The 26,355-nt window shown below is 38.6% G+C and overlaps 2 protein-coding genes across 2 annotated transcripts; both read right to left on the minus strand.

Moving 5' to 3' along the window:
* Positions 1-487: 487 nt before the first annotated feature.
* LOC136748837 (zinc finger BED domain-containing protein 5-like) lies at positions 488-1,098 on the minus strand. Its single transcript, XM_066702882.1, is given in 2 exon segments — positions 488-834; positions 837-1,098. Coding segments are annotated over 2 exon segments (609 nt in total).
* Positions 1,099-1,203: 105 nt separating this feature from the next.
* LOC136748838 (breast carcinoma-amplified sequence 4-like) lies at positions 1,204-23,995 on the minus strand. The gene is made up of 6 exons (XM_066702883.1): positions 23,501-23,995; positions 20,509-20,580; positions 18,256-18,357; positions 6,348-6,482; positions 1,917-1,984; positions 1,204-1,246 (listed from the first exon to the last, which is right to left on the minus strand). Exons 1-6 carry the CDS (start codon positions 23,642-23,644, stop codon positions 1,204-1,206), a joined length of 564 nt encoding a protein of 187 aa, XP_066558980.1. The 5' UTR covers positions 23,645-23,995.
* Positions 23,996-26,355: the final 2,360 nt, after the last annotated feature.

The raw sequence follows: 26,355 nt of genomic DNA on the forward strand, positions 1-26,355 counted from the left end.
GGGATAAGGTGGTGGGTACAAGGAGGGGGAGGTAGGCAGTGGATGCAGGTTTTGGTTCTATCTGTCCATAGTTTTTAATTTTTTCTGTATTGCGGTTTGTTTTGTTGGCATGTTTGCATAATAACTTAATTACAAAAAAAAAAGTAAATCCCTAATTTATCATTGGCACCCTTTGGCACTTATGTGTCAGTGTGGAAAATGATGCCTCACATAAGTAGGTTGATCCAAACGGAATCAGTACATCCATCGCTGCTTTGGATAGTCCTGGGTATTCTTCTGCAACTGAAATCCAGAATTCAGCAAGTGTGGTTGCGGCAAACATTGCCTTTAAGGTCCGATCACTGGACAGCTCCAGCAGCGCATCCTCCAGGTCGGATGACGGGTGATCCCCAGTTGCCGTGAACGGTTGTCGTATTTGTATTTGTGCCTTGTAGTGTTGAGTTGAGTACATTAAGTTTGTCGAAAATACACGACAAATGAGCAAGATTTACCAACCATTTGGGGTCTGTCCACGAGTTGGGACCCAGACTCGATCAGGAAAATGCACCTCATCATGCAGCTCTAACAGGCGGGTGAGAACTTTCACCCGCGAAAGCCACCTGACCTCGGTATGGAACAGCAGGGCTTCATGTTCCGAGCCCATCTCTTGGCAGAGGGTGGCGAACAGCCTGGTGTTCCTGGGACGTGATTTAATGGAGTTTACTATTTTAATAGCACTTTGGAGAACACGGTTTGACTCTGGATTGAGTGATTTGCTAGCGAGAGCTTCGTTGTGTATAATACAGTGCGTAAAATTAACGTGAGGTGCCACTTGTAAAACTCTCGCTTTTAGTCATTGTTTTTACCCAACATTGCTCCTGCACCATCTGTGCAGACACCGACACACTTGTCCCAAAAGAGGCCCTCCTCTTGTATTTTGGTATCCAGCTCTGTGAAAATATCTTTGCCTGTGCATGAACCTTCCAAAGCAAAAGAAAATAGCATGTCCTCTTGAAGTGTCCCATTAAAACTGTATCTGATGAATACAAGTAACTGGGCAGCATTTGACATGTCCGTTGCCTTGTCTAGTTGCAAAGCAAATTTTTGCAATTCACTCATTCAATAAGATGACACTTTATATCAGCAGGAATGTCATTAATTCGCCTAGCAACTAAAGCATGCACATAGCAAGAACTGTTTAAGTGTTGCTCCGTAGATGTTCTGTTAACCCGCGCAACAGTTTCCAATCAGCCAACCAGTTTTCATTCTGTGACATGACGGAAAATTTAAAAATATTACAATTTTACATATTTAGCATATTCTAGTTGTATTCCCCCTTATGTATAGTATAGCATTTTTCAGGTTTATTAGAAATATAACTTTTTATTTTAATTTATTCATTCTAGAAATCATCTTGCGACCCCCAAAAACATCCCCCCTTTGAGAACCACTGCCATATAAGAACGGATGCGCAGAGATGTGTGTATATGTATGTTCTAGTGTTAAGTCTCTAGCAACCTATAGCAAGACAATATAGATCTGCACATACAGGATGCAATTTGTATTCGTGTGTGTGTGTGTGTGTGTGTGTGTGTGTGTGTGTAGTTTCTGTAAAATGTCATTAACAGTATGTGTTAATTTACATCCATACAATCGTAGTTGCACCATAGAAAATGGGTTTTGTTTTCTGTAGATTGAGATGTGTTAATGCGACACTGCCCCCTATGGATGCATCAACCTTAAGTGCAAGTATGTTGGCAGACAGCTATACGAATGTCTGCGTATGACGCCCGCTCATGTACGCAGAGAGGCAGATACAGAAGTATAAATCAGCCTTTAGCCACCTCAACTATGCCATTCACATTATTCAACAGGGTCAATCTTTAATTTCTCTCTTTCATATCTTTCATATCTACTTATGCTGGCCTCCTCCATACCTTCCCTCCACCACCACATTACCCTCACCGCCAGTTGCATTGCTGAACTCCAGATGTGGCAACTTTTCCTACAACAATGGAACGGCATAAACTTATTTTATATGGATTGCCTGCTGTCCCCGGAGGACCCACAGCTCTTTACTGACACTGACCCCTTCATTGGGTTCAGAGCGTATTGCCAGGGCTGATGGTTCCCTGTCCCATGGCCTCCAGAAATATCATTGCTCCCACCTTCTGACCTATCCTCTGCATTTTGTGAACTGTATCCCATTCTCATGGCATTTATTTGGGGTTCCATCTGGTCACAAAACGTAGTCCTCATCCAGTCTGACAGCCTAGTCATCCTGCACATAATGAAACTGATGAAATATCTCTCCTGGCTGTCCATCACAAATCAATTCACAATCCGTGCGAAACACATTCCTGGTCATTTAAAAATGATTGCTGACTCCTTTTCTCATTTTCACTTCAGATCAGGTTCAGATCATTGGCTCCAGAAACAGACCTCCTCCTGACAGTCATCCCTCCTTATTCAAACAATATTCATGTAAATCACCCACTGCACCCCTGGTTCACTCACTCACTAGACAGTGGGTCGTATTCATCAAAGTGTCGCTATTTAGAACTGTTTAAGAATTTTTTTGCGACAGTTCCTTGTTTATACCTTTTCCTGAAATCAGCAGTGATTCATCAAACTTCAAGTTCGAAATAGCGACAGTTCTAAAGCCATTTCTGTCAGAATTTAATCCATACATTTAAATAGGGACAACCTACTGCCTACGAGATGCAAAATCCCAAGAAAAAGGGAGCAAAGTCGATTCACAAATTGTGGATGAAGGGGGGAAAAAAAGATGCACTAAACCAATAGTGAAGAATGAATATTAGCTAATACAATTTAGGATGTAGGATTTATATTTTGTGTTTACTGTATATTTTCCTACACATACAAAAGTAATTTGGATCTTGTAATTGTATTATGGAATAATACAAGTACAAGTTGAACTGTACTGTATTATTGCACTTCTGCACAGCTCTTATATTTTGTAAGTCATACTGGAAGGTTGTCTGCTAAGAAATCAATAACAATAATCATAATGAACCGATTCAAATGAACCCAAGAGGCACGTACAAGAAGAACACGACATGAAAAAGTTCCCTTGTTTCATTCAGTTGTTGCCATGTTCTCAGGAAAGTAATGTATTGCTGCCCGTCTCCCCAGAGCTCTTAACTATGACTTCACATTTTGTCTGCACTTATTAGCTATTACAATCTAGGAGTTAATTTTGTATTAACTGTATATTTTTCCTATGCACTTGTGTAATTTAGAACTTGTAATTGAATTATGTCTTGGTCTTTCATTTTATACTGTATTATTCCACATTTGTAATCGTCTTATATTTTGTAAGTCGCCCTGGATAGGGGCATCTGCTAAGAAATAATAATAATTGGCTGGCTCACCATGCTGATCCCCTGCTGCTCTCATCGTAAATTCCCAGTGCCATTTGGACATAAATATGCACCAGTATGGCACGAGATATAGTTGTCTGGCTTTCCAGATCTCGCTTCAGCTCTTCACACAGGACAAATATTGCAGCTCTATCCAGCCTGAATCTTTTTTTAACCTCATCATTGGGCATGTTAAGGAAAGACATTATTTGCTTAAAGATTCTTAGGCGGATTTGCCTTGATTGCCCTGATTATGTTGTTGTATATGGATGATAATTTGTTCCTAATAAATAAATAAATAAATAAATACATACAAAAATTCATAAAATACGAAATAAACATAAATAAATAAGCATAAATAAATAGATAAACAAAAAGATAAATTAATCTAAATGTATTGATCTAATTATGTATAGCACAACATTTAATTTATTTCGTATTTTATTTATTTATTAATATGTTTTGTATTATATTTGTTTTTATTTATTTAAAAATGTCGTCACAAATTATCCTCCATAGTAGCCTTTATAAGGTAATTTGCTACATGGGCTGCCATTGGAAATGCATTTGCAACCCATTTTCCTCCAGTGCCACAGCCCCATCCTCATTCTCTCCATATTAAGGACAGCTTCAATATGATGTTAAACTAGGAAAGAAAAACAGTCCTTCTTTGCACCTGAAATGTTTGATGAATCACTGTGCTTCCCCTACTTGCATAGGCAATGTTATGCTAATTAGGAAACTGTCTGTGTTTTTAGGATTTGTTGGATTCCTAAAAACTTTTCACTAGTCACTATTTGACATACCGTGACGTCACTCAGTTGTTGGGAAAGGTGAAATCCACATTTGATAAATCACAAACAGTTCTTAAACCGTTCTTATTCTGTCCATAATAAGGATTTTTAAAACTGACACGTTGAATAGGGCCCAGTATATAAATACAAATAAACCTCCTCCTTAAAGGAATATAAAAACTAAAACACCTCTTACCCACTCTTGCCTACCCATCATGACTGGCATGCTCACATACTGTATCATCACAATTAAAAACAGATACCACTCATCTGCCACAGACCTGACACTCCAAGCCATGTTCGTACTATCTTTCTTTGGTTTTCTGAGATGTTCCAAATTCACCTCTCTTTTCAACCCCACCATTCATCCATGTATATTAGACCTATTTCCTCACTCCAAAGACTCCTTAATATTCCTCCTCAAATTAAGTAAAACAGACCAAACAGGAAACGGCAAAATCATCTACTTCTTCAAACTCATCATCAGCCCTGCAACTCTGTTACTTCCAAGGAGCCACACCCATGGACCCGTTAATCTTAGATGAAAAAGGGCATGTCATAACCCAGTATTGGTTCCTCTTTCATCTCTGCCAGGTTCTGACATAAACCAGGATCGCAGCTGAACAATTCTCTGGCCACTTATTCTGCATTCAAGTTGCCTCTTCCGCAGCTCAACAAGGAATACCAAACCACCTGATCTGGTCTCTCGGACATTGGTCATCACAAGCTTACCAATCATACATCCGATTCAACATCCGGGATATCAAATGAGCACACGTTAGAGTATGCATGTAAATTCTGCATAGGCAGGACAGGAATCAGCTTAACTCTGTTGGGGGTTTGACATCATAAGCCAAACCACTTTACATTAAAACCTCATGCAAAATCACAAACCAGTGTTGTTAAACTAATTAAATAAATTAATGTCATCAACAGAATATTACATTAACTATGTTAACTAAGTTCGTTATCAATTCCATATATTGTGACAGTGTTTTAATGAAAGTGTATGCATTATTATATTGTTGAAAAAACTAAGCATTTATACTTCCAATCTGATATTTGACATTGTATTTTGAAGTATTCAGATAAAATTAGTATTCAGACTCAAATAAAAGAGTATACACTTTGGGAAAGAATATAATACTCACAGAACGGAGGCGGGTTTGTTTCATGTCATTGTTTCAAGTAAGGGGATGGAGGACGCGGAGTCGCGCTCACCTCTCCTATAGGGGAATATAATGTATTTCAAAGAAAGATTGCCTTGTGTGATAACGGTTACCTGGTTTATAAGGTTGGTTACTTATGTATTTATATGATTGTTTAATATACATAATATTATGTTGTGGGTATCTGTAGATTTGTAGAGCCAAGTGTTTTAATGGATGGTTTAACCAGGGGAAGGATCTTATTGAAGCTATATAAGACATCAGTAGGAGGCATCTCTGTTTGTGAGATGTAGTAAAAGATCCCTTGGAATGTGTTGCATGATTTGCTAACTTACACCTTTTGTTGTTGGAAGGTTAATTTTAAAAATCTCACTGTCTGACTACAGCAACAAAGCAAACCACCAAAGTCTTCATAATTTGAAAACAAAATTGCTGATTTCTGATGAAAACAACTTGCAAAAGTAAGATATCGTTGAACTTTTTGATAAATTGAAAACGATCTAGGAAACTGCTCTGTAACCATTAAATATCTAATGACTAATTATCTTTAAAAAAATATTAACAAAATGCATCGATAAGCATCATATAACACAGATTCCCATGTAAATTTAGTAATGCGTAACATTGAAATTAGTAAGCCCTCATGCTTTAACTAAGCTATGTTAGAACTGACGCATATCTGGTGCAAGGAGCTCTTCTAGGTTTCAATCCAGTCTCAATGACTTAGAACAATTTATTGCCTGTGGATTAATTAGATTTTTTGCCACACCTATAAAACCTGACAGATTGGGGACTCATTGGCATTGGCATACACCAATCTAAACAGAGGAGAAAAAACACAGAATTGCAGAGTTTACAGCTCTGGAAAAAATGAACAGACCACTTAACATTGATTTCTGAACTTGGAGTGGTCCCTTAATTTTTTCCAGAGCTGTATGTATTCAAATAACTGGAAGACAGATCATGTTAACTCAAAATACTGTGTATATCCTGTGGTTTCTGTACTGTGGTGTTTCACTGACCTGAGCAGCTCCAGGGTTGTGGAAGGACTGGATTATTTTGCGCAGGGAGTGAGGGAAGCCCCTTTGTTCCTTCTCTGCTTCCAACACCTGCACCTCCAACATTGTCACGCTCCTGCCTACCATCTGCACAAAAGCCTGGCAACACAGAGAAACCCATGTGAAGTCCTACAAAAATCTGATTTAAAGGGACTAAGATTATTCAGCATTGTTATGAATTCAGATACATAGCTCTTGGGTTCATATTGGCATTCAGACAATTTGTCAGAATTGGCCACTACTTAGTTCCAAGTCATGCATCTTGGGATACTTTATCTGGTAACACTTTACAATAGGTGTCCCTAGTTACATAGATCTGCCTAGTTACATAATAGTTACTCGTAAAAACAATGTAATTATGCAATTGATAATGTGTAAAAATGATTAATGGCATATGTAAGTACACATTTGTTAATGCTTCTTGTTTCATGCTTCTTGTGTTACTAAAACTTGTATTATTGATAGATTTCCCCCTTGCTCCCTTTCCTGTAGCCCTTGACTGTGACCCTACATCTTGACAGCACTTAGCTTTTACTTTCCAGGATGTATTACCTCACTTACTGTACTTACCTGTGTAAATTGGAAGTTGTAAAATGTATTATATCTTGAATTGCTTTGTTTAATGTAAATTTGAATTTGTAATGTTTGATGCCTTGTACTTGGCGTCTGCCAAGAAATAAATACAAAATAATAATAATAATAATTTGTCTGATAAGAATGCCTTTGGAGCTATACTGGGCATCATAGGTGTAGGTTTAGGGGGGAACAGGGGGGACATGTCCCATTGTTGAGTGAACCTTAAATTGTCCCCCCAATATTGTATGCCCAGCTCCAATAAGCATAGGGGACACATCCCCCCCAATATTGACAGCATCCGCCTCAATATTGACAGCATCCCCCCCAATATTGAGTGTCCCCCCCAGTTCTAAAATGACCCTGCCGGGCATGAACCGCCTTTAAGTACACATTAAGTACATGTTAACAAATGCATAATTACACTGTTCTTATGAGTAACTAAAATTTAGTTTCTGAGTACCTAGTATGTTAATACACTGTAATTAGGGAGACCTATTATAAAGTGTTACCCTTTATCTTTAGGCATTGTTGTTCTACTTGAATTACCCTGTTGAGTTGTTAGTGACAAGCCAAGAGAAGCCCTGCCCATTTAACACACCACCCACCTTTACCATCAATTCTATCTTCAAATTCTTGTGTTTTTTATTTGTTGCAGGAAACTGATTTCTAGGATGCTTAGTCATACTCATACCCAACTCTAATACACTTTTGTGGTGTTCAGGTGTAGATGTAAGAGCCTTTCATGTCCAAACAATGTGAGCAGTCTCAAGGTCAGTGGCAGACAAAAGTCTAGGTGTACTGTTAGACCACAGTGTTATCATAAGAACTATATTAGTGCTCCCTGCAATACTGTAGTTTATCTATATCTCTCCCCTATCTTTATATGAGAGAAAATGTTTTGGTGTACAAAAAGTGTGAAAAATAAAACTAATGTGTACATTTTGTACACATGCCCCTTTTCAGCTGTGAAAAGGATTAAATACTGTACATGTAGTTTAACTTCCCAAATCTCCATATACATATATTTTATGTTGAAATTGAAAGCGAGAGAGAATGACAGCAATAGAATGTAATTAGTTGGAGATATGTGCCGCTTGAATCATGTTTTTTTTTTTAATACGGAGATTAAACTGAGATCTCATGATTTGGGAAGATTAAGAAAAACCTTTATTGATTATTTGAAGAAGATTCGGAAGAGGGGAATGATGATATTTCAGAAGGCCAATGAGCAGAAAACAATTTGCCATGATAATGTGCTTCAAAACTGATCGAAGTTGCTCCAGACAACACTATTCGACTAGTGGAAGCCTCCCCTGATGGCTTCTCTGTGCATCAGGCCGTGCTGGGGACCTTGCCAACATCTACCGCACAGCCTTGCGTCTGTTCACTAAACCTATAGATAATGACACATCTTTTTAAATTCTTCAAGTAGAACTTAGATGTCATCCTCCTCTATAGCGTACAGCTAGGTATAGTCCTCCAGGCCACCATTCCACTTTTGTGACTGAATTCAGTGATCTCCTATCTAACTATTATAAACTTAATATATTGGGGGACTTTGACATACATGTTGATATTAAAGAGGGCTCCCTTACTGTGTTTTCCTGACTCTACTGGAGTCTGTAGGGTTTAATGAGCATTTATCAAGCCCCACACATCGCCATCACACACTTGATCTAGTTATTACTAGTGGGGTAGAAATTCACAACTTAATTACCTTCAGGCTCCTTGGTGTAACAACAGACACACAGGAGCAGAATGAGGTCTCGTCACTTAAATCCTACTGCTATTTCTAAATTCACGACTCTGTTGCCTACAGCTAGCATTATCAAAACAGGATTTGTTGACAAGTTTCTAAAAAACTTTAACAATACGCTAAGCACTACTCTAGACATAGTAGCTCCATTAAGAACCAGAGTAATTAAACCAAAGGAATGTTCAAAGATTTAACTAGCTAATTAGCTCACTGAAGACAAAATGCCACAAATATCACAAAAATAATTCCTGTTACCTCCCAGGAGTCACACCCGTGCACACAACTGTTCTTGATAAAAAAAAGGACATAATAACTTGACACTAGTTCCATCATCTTCATCAGGTTGTTACCAAAGCTAATTTTATTGCTGAATAATTTTCCCACCACTTCTTCCGAATCGAGCCGTCTCCCTGCAGTTCAACTAGGAACCCCAGACCACTCAACAATATAGCTCGGCCATATGACCTCAGGATCTACTAAATCTGCATTAGATCAGATATTATGGACATCAAACAATCACATTTTAGACCATGAACATAATTTCTCACCAGACCGTCATTCCCAAAGTCAAGCAAATACAGCTAAACCTCTTTACATTCAAACCAAATCACAATTGGCATTGTAAACACTGAAATGTGATTTATTATTAATGAACAGAATGTGAAAGATCAAATAAGACAATGTTTTGGAAATGAAAAGGCATTACATTAACATGATCTTTGAATGTTAAGCATCACTAAGATGCCTTTTATTTATGTCAACATATAGACTCTAACCTGCCTTGGTCACGAAGTCTTGGTTAAGATCTAAATCAAAACCTTCTGTTCCTAACTCTATAATATCCCTACAGAAACAAATGATTGTTGACATTGCAGTCTAGATGCAAAAATGTCTCTCCACTGTTGAGTCAGTTCTAGTAATAAAAAGTAATGAAAGACGGAATGATTTTTTTTTAATTGCATGAAATGAGGAATACATGTTGCAATGTGCGTGTGATAGATCAATGATTCTGTATCATGGGGATTCAATTGTAGTGATGTGGATTTCACTTCGACCTAGTGAATATGAATAATTTTTCTATCAATCAAATAGATTATTTTATCTATCAAAATCTTTGGTTTTAATTATTTTTCTATCGATTGAATGATCTCTCTTATCCCAATAATACTTCTCCCTACAAACACATTATCCTATATAATAATAATAATAATAATAATAATAATAATAATAATAATAATAATAACTATACCGCATTCTAGTAAAATGTTGTCTGTGATTTCCAAAACTAAGAGACAAGTGAAGCCAACTTCTTTGCCAACTATCCAGACACCCCATAAAAATGGTTAATAGTACAATTTAAAAAAGATTAATAGATATATTCATTTTTCAGGGTGCAAGCAGGAGCAATACTACTTCAGGTGTATCCATGGCAACCCAGTCTCTGTCGGGTATATATAAATTATAATAAAACCCCAAGAGACATTTGATTTAGTGTATAAACCGAAATAAAATACTTCTAGCCCACAGTAACATTTTAAAAGTAAAATGTGAATCATAGGATAAATACTTTAGTATATAATCAAACATTTTGATAGTTGTTTGCTAAAGGTGCATTCCTTCCACAATGATTGTATTATTTGGTCCAGAACATGACGACACATTCAGAGTAAGACCCTGAAGCTGAAAATGATACGGAATATGTGCCAGAATTCCACTTTCCTATGCAAAGATGTATATAGCATCTGCAAAATTATGTTTATACATTGAAAAAGAAATAGACATTAACAGAAAAGAATGCTTAAGCCATGTATCATTAACTCTGATCATCTTCAAAACATGAAATATAGTGAGGGAAAAAAGTATTTGATCCCCTGCTGATTTTGTACGTTTGCCCACTGACAAAGAAATGATCAGTCTATAATTTTAATGGTAGGTGTATTTTAACAGTGAGATACAGAATAACAACAAAAAAATCCAGAAAAACACATTTCAAAAAAGTTATAAATTGATTTGCATGTTAATGAGGGAAATAAGTATTTGACCCCTTCGACTTAGTACTTGGTGGCAAAACCCTTGTTGGCAATCACAGAGGTCAGACGTTTCTTGTAGTTGGCCACCAGGTTTGCACACATCTCAGGAGGGATTTTGTCCCACTCCACCTTGCAGATCCTCTCCAAGTCATTAAGGTTTCGAGGCTGACGTTTGGCAACTCGAACCTTCAGCTCCCTCCACAGATTTTCTATGGGATTAAGGTCTGGAGACTGGCTAGGCCACTCCAGGACCTTAATGTGCTTCTTCTTGAGCCACTCCTTTGTTGCCTTGGCTGTGTGTTTTGGGTCATTGTCATGCTGGAATACCCATCCACGACCCATTTTCAATGCCCTGGCTGAGGGAAGGAGGTTCTCACCCAAGATTTGACGGTACATGGCCCCGTCCATCGTCCCTTTGATGCGGTGCAGTTGTCCTGTCCCCTTAGCAGAAAAACACCCCCAAAGCATAATGTTTCCACCTCCATGTTTGACGGTGGGGATGGTGTTCTTGGGGTCATAGGCAGCATTCCTCCTCCTCCAAACACGGCGAGTTGAGTTGATGCCAAAGAGCTCGATTTTGGTCTCATCTGACCACAACACTTTCACCCAGTTCTCCTCTGAACCATTCAGATGTTCATTGGCAAACTTCAGACGGGCCTGTACATGTGCTTTCTTGAGCAGGGGGACCTTGCGGGTGCTGCAGGATTTCAGTCCTTTCACACGGCGTAGTGTGTTACCAATTGTTTTCTTGGTGACTATGGTCCCAGCTGCCTTGAGATCATTAACAAGATCCTCCCGTGTAGTTCTGGGCTGATTCCTCACCGTTCTCATGATCATTGAAACTCCACGAGGTGAGATCTTGCATGGAGCCCCAGACCGAGGGAGACTGACAGTTATTTTGTGTTTCTTCCATTTGCGAATAATTGCACCAACTGTTGTCATCTTCTCACCAAGCTGCTTGGCGATGGTCTTGTAGCCCATTCCAGCCTTGTGTACGTGTACAATCTTGTCCCTGACATCCTTGGACAGCTCTTTGGTCTTGGCCATGGTGGAGAGTTTGGAATCTGATTGATTGATTGCTTCTGTGGACAGGTGTCTTTTATACAGGTAACGAGCTGAGATTAGATTAATCTCAGCTCGTTACCTGTATAAAAGACACCTGGGAGCCAGAAATCTTGCAGATTGATAGGGGATCAAATACTTATTTCACTCATTAATATGCAAATCAATTTATAACTTTTTTGAAATGCGTTTTTCTGGATTGTTTTGTTGTTATTCTGTCTCTCACTGTTAAAATACACCTACCATTAAAATTATAGACTGATCATTTCTTTGTCAGTGGGCAAACGTACAAAATCAGCAGGGGATCAAATACTTTTTCCCTCACTGTACATATTTTATTATTGTTATTAGTAGTAGTAGTTGTAGCCGTAATAATAATAATAATAATAATAATAATAATAATAATAATAATAAATAAAGCTGCAAGCAGCATTATTAGTGGCCTAGCAAGCATGGCCTTGGTACTACACACAAATAATTTCCAGTTGAGTAGTCCCAAAAGTATATTTCATTGTATGATACACAATATAGCAGTGTGTGCAAATGTAATGTAGAAACAAGGTTTTGGGAATCTATGTTCTCTAAAATAGGCAACATGGCAGCCAAGACAAGTGAGTAAATGACTTGCATTGAACAAATCTAAAAGACGGTCATAAAGAAATACTATGCAGTAAATACATCCACATCCATCCATTACAAGTGGATTTCATTTTTTTTTTTTAAATGTCCAAACATATATGAAATTTCAATGTGGCTACCTAACAATGTAACAATAATGCAAAGCTAAAATGTGATTGGCCCACAGAAACCATGTGTCTAATGCTTGTGGAAAAGAAGTTGCTGGAAGATTTTCGAGTGATGCAACATAGCCGCCAAAATATGTGACCAATCCACTTCATTTAAACAAATCTAGGTCTAAGTCATAAGGGAAGCTTTTGCATGTATAGGACAAGGAGTTTTGAAGAAGATTTTTGAAAATGCACATTTCACACAATATGGTCACAATGTCTATAATTTTCAAAATAGCAGTGCTGGTGTGTGAAGTTTAATTTCATGTAACATTGATACTGTGAGATTTCATATTCAAACAGATTGCATGAACTATCTCTGTGCAGATGAAAATGGGTAAGGTGCAGCAGACATTCCAGCTCCCCCAGCTCACCTTTGCCCTTCCAGACAAAATCCTTAAAATCAGATTATTTTGATCTTTTAGGACTAGCAGCTAAGACAATTTTCTGAAAAACAGTTTCTTAAATGAAATTATACTCTAAATGAGACAATGATGGGTTTGTGGTGCTTAGTCCCAAATATTGTTATTGCAGTGAGACAAGCGTCAACAACAATTTTCTATTGATACACTGTGTGACCACTTTATTAGGTACACTGACCTAATAGTGAGTTGCTCTGCCTTTTGTCCTCAGAGCAGCCTGAATTAATCGGGAATGGACTCTACAAGGTGTCAAAAGTACGCCACAGGGCTGCTGGCCCATGTCGACTCCATTGCTTCCCATAGTTGTTGCAAATTGGTTGTTGGTGGATCTGTACTCCAAATAGCTCATCCCATCTCACCCCACAGATACTCAATTGGATTGAGATCTGGTGAATGGGCAGGCCACTGCAGTGAGCTGAATTCACTGTCATGTTCCCAGAACCATTCCTGGACAAACCTAGCCTTGTGGCATGAAGCATTATCCTGCTGAAAGAACCCGTTTGCAGATGGATACACTGGTGCCATGAAAGGATGCACCTGATCGGCAACGATGTTCAGAGAGACCCTATGTGTGCCATAAAAACACACCACACACCATCGTACCACCACTGCCAGTCTGCACTATTGACACCCAGCAGGATGGATCCAATGACTCCTGCAGTTTTCGCCATATCCTGGTCCTCCCATCAGTGTGAAACAGCAGCAGCTGGGATTCATCAGACCAGGCAATGTTTTTCCAATCCTCCATTGTCTAGTCTTTGTGTTCTTTAGTCCACTGCAACCACAGTTTCTTGTTTTTCACTGACAGAAGTGCATCTCAGATCATCGGCTGCCATACCACATCCGTGACAAGATGTGACGAGTTGTGCATTCCAATATGCCTCTTTCGGCATCCCTGTTGTTCTCAGCTGTGATTTGCCTGTCTGTACGCAAGTCATGGCAGCCTCTGTCGGTCTCTATCATCATGAGCTGTTTCTGACCATAGGAATGTTGTTGGCTGGATGTTTTTTGGGTGTTGGACCATTCTCGATACATGTGTGGCACTGTGGTCCATGAAAACCCCAGCTGGGTTCCCATTTCTGGCACTCATACTGGCATGTCTGGCCCCAACCACCATGTCCCTTTCAAAGTTGCTTAAATCTTTTGAATCCTCTGAATCGTACACACACAGAATCCCAAGGCACCTACCTACCTGATTTAAATATCATAGTCTGAACATGTGATGCTCTCACTGACTGTGCAATCTATTTCAGGGGAATAGGGGAGGGCCACTCAGTGTGTAGCAGTTATATACAGTTATGTCCATAAATATTTGGACAGTGACACAATTGTCATAATTTTGGCTCTGTATGCCACCACAATGAATTTGAAAGGAATCAATCAATATGTGTCTTCATCTTTAATTTGAGGGTATTACATACAAATTGCTTGAGGGTGTAGGAAATACACCCATTTTTATATGTGGTCGCCCATTTTTAGGGACTCAAAAGTATTTGGACAAACTAACATAATCATGAATTAAATACTTGGTTGCAAATCCTTTGCAGTCAATGACTGCCTGAAGTCTGGAACCCATAGACATCACCAGATGCTGGGTTTCTTCCCTGGTGATGCTCTGCCAGGCCTGTACTGCAGTTGTATTTAGTTCCTGCTTGTTCTTGGGGTTTTTGCCTTCAGTTTTGCCTTAGAAATCAAAACAAACCAATCAGAGAGATAGCACAAACATTAGGTGTGGCCAAATCAACTAATTGGTACATTCTTAAAAAGAAAGAACGCACTGGTGAGCTCAGGAACACCAAAAGGACCAGAAGACCACGGAAAACAACTGTGGTGGATGACAGAAGAAGTCTTTCCCTGGTGAAGAAAACCCCCTTAACAACAGCTGGCCAGATCAAGAACACCCTCCAGGAGGTAGTCAAATCTGTGTCAAAGTCAACAATCAAGAGAAGACTTCACCAGAGGGTTTACCACAAGATGTAAACCATTGGTAAGCCCCCAAAACAGGAAGACCAGATTAGAGTTTGCCAAAAAACATCTAAAGAACCCTGCACAGTTCTGGAACAAAGATCAGAATGATGGGAAGAGAAGAGTATGGAGAAAGGAAGCAACTGCTCATGATCCAAAGCATACCACCTAATCTGTGAAGCATGTTATGGCATGGGCATGTATGGCTGCCAAGGGAACTGGTTCCCTTGTATTTATTGATGATGTGACTGCTGACAAAAGCAGCAGGATGAATTCTGAAGTGTTTAGGGCTATATTATCTGCTCAGATTCAGCCAAATGCTTCAAAACTCATTGGACAGCGCTTCACAATGGACAATGTACAATGACCCGAAGCATACTGCGAACACAGCCAAAGACTTTAAGGGGAAGAAGTGGAATGTTCTGTAATGGCCAAGTCAATCACTTGACCTGAATCCAACATTCAATGTTGGTTCAATTCAACATTGAGCATGCATTTCAATTGCTGAAGGCAAAATGCCCCAAGAACAAGCAGGAACTAAAGACAGCTGCAGCACAGGCCTGGCAGAGCATCACCAGGGAAGAAACCCAGCATCTAGTGATGTCTATGGCTTCCAGACTTCAGGCAGTCATTGACTACAAAGGATTTGCAACCAAGTATTGAAACTCACAATTTAATTAATGATTATGTAAGTTTGTCCAAATACTTTTGAGCTCATAAAATTGTGGGAATCACATCTAGAAATGGGTGTAATTCTTACACTGTTCACCAAATTTGTATGTATCTACCCTCAATTTAAAGATTAAGGTCTACACTTAAAGCACATCTTGATTGTTTCCTTTCAAATTCATTGTGGTGGCATACAGAGCCATAATGATGACAATTGTGTCATTGTCCAAATATTTATCTATGAGTTCCATCCAGTTTTTCAGTTTTTTGTTTGTTTGTAGTAAATCAGTGTTTACTTACTTCCAAAGATACTCCATCAATATACAAATGTCTTGTGGGTGTGTACTTGGTTTTATGATTCTTCTTATGCTTGTTCCTCCTGCTGCCACCTATTGCCCTTTCCAGGGACTGTTGGTGTAATGCAGAAGGCAGACAGTGTCATACAAGATGTGTTTTTCAGATCCATGTCTAGATTCATGAAAAGAATAGATGACAAAAATAGGGGAACTATTTTGTTCATTGTATCCATATCAGTAGCATTGTTCTGTCTGTAAACCAGAATAATGTAACTATAATCAGAAAATGTCCCGGATCATATGTTTATATAGTCCTTCTGCTTAAATGCAATCTTAAAATCCAGTGCTGTCTCAAAGTGTCCAGATGACTATTATGCCATATAGTCACCCCATTAGTATCTGTTGGTTTAGACCAGGGGTCAGCAACCCGCGGCTTGCAAGCTGCATGCGGCTCTTTAACCCCTCCACAGTAGTTGCGGTCCGGGGGGGGGGGTGCGTGTGGAGTGCGGTCCTGGGGGGGTGCTGGCAAAGTGCAGTCTGGGAGGGAGCGGGGTTGATGGTTGCGGTTGCGGTTCACAGCATGGATCAGGGGAGGAGCAATCGGGACAAACAGGCCACTCCACTTTTTTACGGCTCCTGGAAAATTATTTTATGTATTTTTTTCTCAAAAATGGCTCTTCCGGTAGTAAAGGTGGCTGACCCCTGGTTTAGACGCTTCAAAATGAATATAATGCAGTAAGTTGCATTTAGCATTTTTACTGCAAAAGGTCACTGAATTTTTGTTATTTCTTTAACAGTATTTCAGAAACAAAATTGTTTAGGTTAATGTCTGTGTAATACATAACCAGAGGTGTATAAACAGCTTAATCACAATGTTGAAGAGTTAATGTGACTTAGCTTTAAGAAAAAAAAAAAAATATATATATATATATATATAGACACTCACCTAAAGGATTATTAGGAACACCATTCTAATACTGTGTTTGACCCCCTTTCGCCTTCAGAACTGCCTTAATTCTACGTGGCATTGATTCAACAACGTGCTGAAAGCATTCTTTAGAAATGTTGGCCCATATTGATAGGATAGCATCTTGCAGTTGATGGAGATTTGTGGGATGCACATCCAGGGCACGAAGCTCCCGTTCCACCACATCCCAAAGATGCTCTATTGGGTTGAGATCTGGTGACTGTGGGGGCCAGTTTAGTACAGTGAACTCATTGTCATGTTCAAGAAACCAATTTGAAATGATTCGACCTTTGTGACATGGTGCATTATCCTGCTGGAAGTAGCCATCAGAGGATGGGTACATGGTGGTCATAAAGGGATGGACATGGTCAGAAACAATGCTCAGGTAGGCCGTGGCATTTAAACGATGCCCAATTGGCACTAAGGGGCCTAAAGTGTGCCAAGAAAACATCCCCCACACCATTACACCACCACCACCAGCCTGCACAGTGGTAACAAGGCATGATGGATCCATGTTCTCATTCTGTTTACGCCAAATTCTGACTCTACCATCTGAATGTCTCAACAGAAATCGAGACTCATCAGACCAGGCAACATTTTTCCAGTCTTCAACTGTCCAATTTTGGTGAGCTTGTGCAAATTGTAGCCTCTTTTTCCTATTTGTAGTGGAGATGAGTGGTACCCGGTGGGGTCTTCTGCTGTTGTAGCCCATCCGCCTCAAGGTTGTACGTGTTGTGGCTTCACAAATGCTTTGCTGCATACCTCGGTTGTAACAAGTGGTTATTTCAGTCAAAGTTGCTCTTCTATCAACTTGCATCAGTCGGCCCATTCTCCTCTGACCTCTAGCATCAACAAGGCATTTTCGCCCACAGGACTGCCGCATACTGGATGTTTTTCCCTTTTCACACCATTCTTTGTAAACCCTAGAAATGGTTGTGCGTGAAAATCCCAGTAACTGAGCAGATATTGTGAAATACTCAGACCGGCCCGTCTGGCACCAACAACCATGCCACGCTCAAAATTGCTTAAATCACCTTTCTTTCCCATTCAGACATTCAGTTTGGAGTTCAGGAGATTGTCTTGACCAGGACCACACCCCTAAATGCATTGAAGCAACTGCCATGTGATTGGTTGGTTAGATAATTGCATTAATGAGAAATTGAACAGGCGTTCCTAATAATCCTTTAGGTGAGTGTATGTCTCATGTCTCAGCTCCAGCTAGTACAAAACATGCATGCTAATTTAAGAAAACATGACTTACTGGAAAATGTTTAATTTAGAAAATGCTGTTGGTATAATTCTGAGAATCGGTACTTGTTAGTTCTTTCTTTTGAGCAATACCTCTATCTTGTCGATTTTTGCATAAACGTTCTTCATTTCTGCAGCTTTCGCGATGATCTTAGGAATATGTTGGGCCAGCAGCTCTGTAGAATCACTACGTATCTAAACAGGAGGAGAAGAATAATTCAGTGGGATGCAAGGACAAACACAAGCATAACTGCATTGGGCTTCTGAACTAATGTCACAGCAATCTAAGACGACAGAAACCAAAATAACAAAATATTTCACATTCTGTGTTATAATGTTGAAGCAAATACGTAAAAATAGTGCAGAAAGTATAGATTAAAAACACAATAAGGAATGATTCGAGCAGTCCGTGACATAAGAGCACCATAATTAACCAAATGGACTACTACACATTGCATCAGGAGATTAAAATTTGACTCCCTCTATATTTAAATGTTGTCAACATTTTACTTAAATCAACATCTTATATTAATTTATAGGACTTGCAGCTTGCAGCTTGCTAAATTCAGGTCAATTACAGAGTTTGATGATGTAAGTAAATCAGAAATGGACAAAATACCTAATATATTTAAAAAAAGAAAAAAACTGTGTGACACTTATATGCTGTTTGATTGTCTGATTACAATATTTTTCATCTCTTAAAAAATCTAAACTCTTCTTTTGACAAATGTGATATGTCTTTATACATTGTCTGTAATAATATTGAGTAAAATGGATGCATGATTAAATAAATATCAGTAGCCATGTACATCACTTCACTCTGTTAACCTATGTGCTAATGGTTGTAGATTGTACTCAGATTGGATGACTATTAATGATTGCTCAATAAGTCGATTTAAGGGGAGGCTACATTGGCCTCTTGGGGCAGGGGGTGTGAAATACAAAGCCAAGTCATGATAAATGCAAAATCCTCGTCATAGGGCTCTGGGCAAAACTCTGCATATAGCAAAGATTATATCCACTTATTATATCACATAAACTACCGGTCAAAAGTTTTAGAACACCCCCATTTTTCCAGTTTTTATTGAAATTTAAGCAGTTCAAGTCAAGTGAATAACTTGAAATGGTACAAAGGTAAGCGGTATACTGCCAGAGGTAAAAACATTTTTTTAAGTTTAATTGAAAACGAATGTACATTTCTGAGTTATATACTGTTACTACACCCTCTTAAGCATTATTTGGCAGTGTTACGTGCAGCTCCTGTGCAAAGAAGTTACTGTATTCCTACAATGCACACATTGTTTGAAAGCTTATTCTATTGGCTACCAGCACGTTTCATTCTCAAACACATTCGATTTACATTTTCTGTGTCGCCCGCCGTCATTCAGAGCCCGGGGGGTAAACACGCAGTCTGCTCCAGGGTGGGTCTCATTCAGACGGTCGCAAATCACTCAGTTTCAATCAGATTTCTTTGCACACAGGCTTGTCTTGTTCAGAACAACCTAACAATCGTTTGATGTTCTATCAAACACAGGGAAGTTTAGATCCAATTATGTAAAATCGTTGTGTATTAGTACACTGTAAACAGAGTTTTCCATCTTGACATTTTGAGCTCTCTTTGGGTGTGTGTTGCTTCTACCAAAACATGGATGGTCTTGTTTTGATCAGTAGACTGTCTGGTTCCAGAATATGTCATAATTGTCAATATATTCTGAGACTGTGTATTCCTACTCAGACCACGTATCCCCCCACCCCCCATTTCTGAATGCGGAGGTGGGGGGGTTAATGCGGGGTGGAGGGGGTAAAAAAAACTAATTTTTCACATCAGAGAATGCTTCACATCGTCACGGGATACCAAACACTTGGCAAACAACACAACAGTGAAGAGTACACATGGGATTAAAGAGAAGCACATGGATTTGGTACCAGAAGGGTTTGTCAGCTTAAGGGGTTAAATTTTGTTAAACAAAATGATTCCATGACTTCTATTTTAATCTCCAATTGTTTATTTGTTCTATGCTTTAATTTCAGAGTACATTGAGACATTAAACTACATAAATTTAAATAAAAACTGGAATAATTTAGGTGTTCTAAAACATTTGACTGGTAGTGTATGGACTGTCACATTCTGATAGCTTTTAAAGGTCACTATTAACTATTTCAAAATACTACATTTGGATAAGTAAAGATACGTAAATTGGAGACCCTTGAGAGTGAAAACTCCCTACAGCCATCAAGCACCAGAAATGACTGACCTAAATGGAGAATTATTTTGTATTCATTTTTAAAGCAAACTATAGAATGTAGTAGTCATTTTGGGAAGAGACTAAAAAATAAGCTACGTACCATATCAAGCAGTCCACAAAATTCATCCAGTCTTATCAGCATGTGTTCAACACTCTCCTGAAATGCAATAACCTTTGAAATATAGAAAAAATGAATTAATGTAAATTAAAAAGTATCTCATGCCTAAAATGTTTGGTAAGTCAAGGCAACAACCAAGAAAAACCTGGCAGACTGAATCCCTCTCAACCTCTGCAGTGCTCAGCCAATAGAATTGAATTGATAGGAAAACACTGAATGATAATTCATGATATGAATGATAATCCAGCTGTATGAACAACTCTTTATAAATTGAATGGTCAACACTGTGGCAGCCAATCCAAGTAACATTCATTCTTAAGTTTTCATTAAGACCAACTCCTTAAATCATTGGTCAGTGAAACAATAGAACAAAATAAGAAGTGTGGTATAACCCAGCAGGTAAAAGGGTTACATCAAGGGGAGAGCATTTGGCCAATATTTCATTTTTGGGATTTTAGTCAGGAATTAACCACAGAATCCAGCTCAGAGAAACTACAGTGGCTCTCAAAAGTATTCACCCCCCTTGGACTTTCCCATACATCGTGTTACAAAATGAAATCAGAATGGATTTAATCAGGGGTTTTTGCCACTGATCAACACAGAAAATGTCCATAATGTCAAAGTGAAAAATATAATCTGCAAATTGTTCTAAATTACAAATAAAACACAAAAACAAAATTGAATGTATATGTAAATCACCCCTTCAGTCAATATTTGGTAGAGGCACCTTTGGCAGCAATTACAGCCATGAGTCCATGTGTATAAGTCACATCTACACTCAGAGGGGTGTTTCTTTCCCATGTTTCTTTGCAAAATTGCTCAAGCTCCATCAAGTTGAATGGGGACCTTTGGTGAACAGCAATTTACAACGCTTTCCACATATTCTCAATTGGATTGAGGTCCAGGCTTTGACTGGGCCAATCCAGGACACCTCCAGTGTGGCTTTGGCTGTATGTTTGGGGTCATTGTCCTGCTGGAAGATGAATCTTCTCCCAAGTCCCAGGTCTCTTGCAGGTTTTCTTCCAGGATTTCTCTATACTTTGCTGCATCCATTTTGCCCTCTATTTTTACAAGGTTTCCAGGCCCTGTGATGCATAGAAGCATCCCCATAGCAAGATGCTGCCACCACCATGCTTCAAGGTAGGGATGGTGTTCTCAGGATGATGTGCGGTGTTAGGCTTCTGCCAAACTTAGCACTTAGCGTTGAGGCCAAAAAGCATTATTTTGGTCTCATCAGTCCATAGATTCTTCCTTCACTTGGTCTCAGAGTCTCCCACATGCCTTCTGGCAAACTCTAGATGAGATTTGATGCAAGTTTTCTTCAACAATGGCTTATTGGAAATGTTCTTATATCCTACCCCTGATTGGTGCTTTTGAAGAACCTTATTCCAGATTTGCATTGAATGTTCCTTCATCTTCATGATGTAGTTTTCGTTAGGAATTGTACTAACCAACTATGGGACCTCCCAGAGACAGGTGTATTTAACCTCAGATCATTTACACACCTTAATTGCACAGAGGTAGACTCCATTCAACTAATTACAACTAAAGACAATTGGTTTCACCACAGCTCAATCAGGTGTGTCATAGCAAAGGGGGTGATTGCTTATGCATTCAATTCATTTCTGTTTTGTATTGTAATTAATTTAGAACAATTTGCAGATTATATTTTTCACTTTGACATTATGGACATTTTCTGCGTTGATCAGTGGCAAAAACTCCTGGTTAAATCCATTCTGATGTTGTAACACAATGAAATGTGGAAAAGTCCAAGGGGAGTGAATACTTTTGAGAGCCACTGTATATCAACCACATGGCTGGTTAGGTTGTTCCAGAATCTAAGCCATTACTACAAATAAGGAAGAACTGTGATCCTAAAACACATCCCTGTGGTACTTTTCTTACAAAACCTGCCCAGGTAGAGGTTTATCCTCTAATCTTCATTTTCTACACCAGATCTCAATTCATTTAAAGGGATAGACAAGCACAGACATATCATGCCACGGAGATATCCTTTAATTGTGAAACTTTTCAGTCACAGGTGAAATTATGTGATTATGTGTGTTTCAAATGCTGGAAAACATGAGATTGAGTATGGTCTGATTGTCTTGGTTTGTTAAAACTGATTACCTTAGTTTTTGTAGATTACACAAAAAGGTAGGACCCAGTGACAATCACAATATGGGCCAATGGTGAACTACATGAAAATTAGCAGGAGCAATATTTAAATGGTATTATCTTTATTGAAGGGGTCTTCAAACATTGGAATTGGTTAACAATGCCTTAATTATAACATACTCTATCAATGTTCATATATATGGAGGGTGGAAGAGCTTATACAGGAATAGTTAATCTCTTACTTTCTCTTTTAGTTTTGCAGCTAGATCTTTGAAAAATACCCTCTACCTCTCGTGATATCTGAAGACATCTGTACTAGCCAATCCCCCTATTTTCATTCAGCATGATTTGTTGTAATATAGCTGTCAGTTACAGTATATCAATGCAAAGTTATTTACTAATAATAGCTGTAACTATTAAATGAGACCAAACAATGTATTTCCTAATGTACATATACCTGGACCTGGATTAAAATATCCTGCTGGTTTAAATTATGTATTATTATTTTTTTAGAATTTATCAATTCTAATCTAATTTTAGACATATTAGAATAATAGTCTTGCCCTTCCTTACCTAAACTAACACTATAGTGCAAGATTTGTGAAACTAACCCCTTATCTTTAATACAAAAGCCAACATAAAATTAACATTTATAAACTTTCTCCCAAAATTCACCAGAATATGAAAAACATGTATTATTTCTTTAACTTTTTGTAAATCATTGAAATATATATATATATATATATATATATATATATATATATATATATATATATATATATATATTAATACAACTTTGCTCCACGGGCTGTATTCACATAACCGTAACACAGTATAAATGATCACACATACTAACCTCTTTGCTGCTTTTTCCATTTAAATAAAATACGCATTCCTCCTCCAATGCACCCACAGGTGTCTCGGTGCGGGTTTCAGGTTCTGTGGCCCAATCCTGCTCCACTGCCACCCTGCTCCTGTCCATCTCTGTGTGCGTCTCCATGTTTCTATCCCTGTGCTGTTTTCTTATTTATACTCTTATTTCTAAGCGCAATATATCGCTAATATTTACATTCTAATCTAATCTAATTCAGTATGTTTCTACCCATGAGTGTGTCCTCCTCTCTCCTGTGGAAGTACTGCACCCACTTCAATGCAGCGCCATCCCCTCTAGCGGCACCGCTGTACTGATGCAGACAGCTCCTTGTTGAATGTCGTCATCCCGCAAGACATACATAAATAAGACAATACAAATACATTACAAACTGTTACTCTTCCCAGGCAAGAAATTAACCTTCTGACGTATTTGCAGTCAGTACCTCTGACTCTTGCTTATTAGTAAATAAAAGGCTTTTGTAACAGCGCCACCGCATTCAGGTCTACCAAGAGCAAATACAGTGTAACCTGCAAATATGGGATTGTATTGTCATAGACTGCAACGATGTCTGAAATGTATTCTGCTGAAATTGTTTTTATCATGTAAAAGCCATTGTCAACCTGATCCAGCATAACATTTAAGAAACATTATATTTGCCTTTAAATATTTGCATTTGTAGGCAAGCTTTGAACAAGCTCTGTAAAATCCAATATAGCATAGACAATGTGGAATGTAATTGACAGATATCAGTTGTGTCCTGTGTTACATTTTAATGCTACTCTTGTTTTAAATAAATAGTGCATTTAATCACAAATACAGGGGGAGAGTTAGAGGTAACCTTATTAGAAACAACACACAATAGAAATGTTCACTTTAACTGGAGAAACAAGCCATATGGTTAGGAAAACTGATTTCCAAAATAAATAGATTCCTTTCATGAAAACGTGTCTAAAGCATGTGGTTAATAACTGTTTGAACAATCAGTTCTGGAATTATAATGTTCCTCATCCCTGTTCCTCAATGGCTTCCAGTGTGGCAGGTCTCAAATCCTCCCATGAAGGGAAGAGGGGGATGTGCTTTTCCATAACTTCCCATGTCACCTTCATATCCATCTTTATCTTCCTCTAATCCTTCATCACCCTCATTTTCATATTCATCTTCCTCTTCCTCACAGCCGATGGAGGGGGACGCTGTCCACAGACACTGTCGGCAGCCCAGGACACAACTGATACCTGTCAATTTCATTCCATAGTATCTATGTTATTTTTGAATTTACAGAGCTTTTTCTTACAATGCAAATATTTAAAGGCAAATATAATGCTTCCAGCAAAGCAGCTACAGAGTTAGCACCCGCGTGATGTCATGTCCTATTTCTCGATCTCGCATTTCTGGTACATAGAATGAGCTGGACATGCTCACTCCAGAGAATGTTTTTTACTGACAGAATAAATAAATTGGAGTTTCCCTTTTATGTTATGCAATATGTTCCAATGTGTTCAGTGTGCATAAAAACTTGGTTGCACCAGAAGAAACTGTAGGATAAAATGGCAAGTTACATAAATGGCAAATAAGAATACCAAAGAATAATCAGCCAAACCAAACACAAGTCGCATGGCAAATGTAAATAAAGGGAATGGAACTTTCAAGTTGGAAAAGCATGTAGCAAAGATGGCAGTTATCGACTCTACTTCTAGTACTTCACAAATACCACAGACTGACTTTTGGAATCTCCAGTACACCTTCATTTTTCAGTCAGTGATGGATCAAATACTTCAAGCATTTTAAAATGTTGTATATTTCTTTGATGACATCCTAAAAACCACTGGCAGAGAAGAGCAGCACCTGAAAAAACGAAGGGAAGTTACAAACAGACTGGAACATGGAGTACAAGTACAAAGTACAATTGTCAAAATGCAGGTTTATGCAGAAATGTGTTTGCATCCTACAGAAGAGAGAAGCACCATAACCAATGATTTTAACAGAACTTTGATCCTTCCTGGGGCTTTGAAACTACTATGGTCGATTACTGGCAAACATCTCCACTGTGCCTTTACAGAGAGACAAAGACTGGGGTTATTCAAAGGAGTGTGAATCCTTTGTTAAATGCAAGCAGTAGTTGCTCAATAGCAGGGTGTTAATGCACTACATTACAAGGAAGCCTCTATGACTGGCATGTGAAGCTTCCCTGTACAGAATTGGAGCTATACTATCCCATGTTGGACAGCGATGAAAGAGAACAATTGCTTTTGCTTCAATAATATTGAGCAACAGTGAAAGGAACTACACTCAAATTGAAAGAAATCAATATCACAAGTACTTGTATGGTCATCAGTTTACTTAGTGACTGATCACAAACCATTGGCAAATCATCCTAGGCCAAAGACAGCTGTACCTACATTACCAGCACTCTGAACAATACTGGGCTTAAATTTTGCTAGCAAATGGCTATGAAATAGAGTACAGATGATCAGAAGATAATGGCACCGTAGATGTGCTCTCCTACTTACCACGGCAAGACACTGAAACATCAGACATTAATTCAGATATTTTTGTCTTCTCTTGCATGGATGAACTTCCAGTCACACCAAAAAATATTTCTGAGGCAACACGCCATGATCTGGCTCTATCCCAAGTGTGGCAGTTTACCATGACAAGATGGCCAAATCACCTAATGAAGTCTTACAGCCTAATTTCATTAGAAAAGAATAACTGTCAGCTGAACACGGTTGTATCTTGTTGGGGTTTGAGGGTGCTAATACAGTAAAGTTGTTAGAAAACCTCCATGAAGGGCATCCTAGAATATACCACATGAGGCAATTTCTAAAACATTTGACGAA

Source organism: Amia ocellicauda, chromosome 4 (assembly GCF_036373705.1).
Source record: "Amia ocellicauda isolate fAmiCal2 chromosome 4, fAmiCal2.hap1, whole genome shotgun sequence".
NCBI classification, from domain to species: domain Eukaryota; kingdom Metazoa; phylum Chordata; class Actinopteri; order Amiiformes; family Amiidae; genus Amia; species Amia ocellicauda.

Excerpts from the sequence above, each read along its gene's own strand:
- LOC136748838 (XM_066702883.1), bottom strand. The coding sequence starts at position 23,644 with ATGGAGACGCACACAGAGATGGACAGGAGCAGGGTGGCAGTGGAGCAG. Across the intron at positions 6,483-18,255 it reads CAAAAATCGACAAGATAGAG|GCTTTTGTGCAGATGGTAGG; the intron begins GTATTGCTCAAA and ends CTGTGTTGCCAG. Across the intron at positions 1,247-1,916 it reads AATGTGGTGGTGGAGGGAAG|AATGAAAACTGGTTGGCTGA; the intron begins GTATGGAGGAGG and ends GTCATGTCACAG.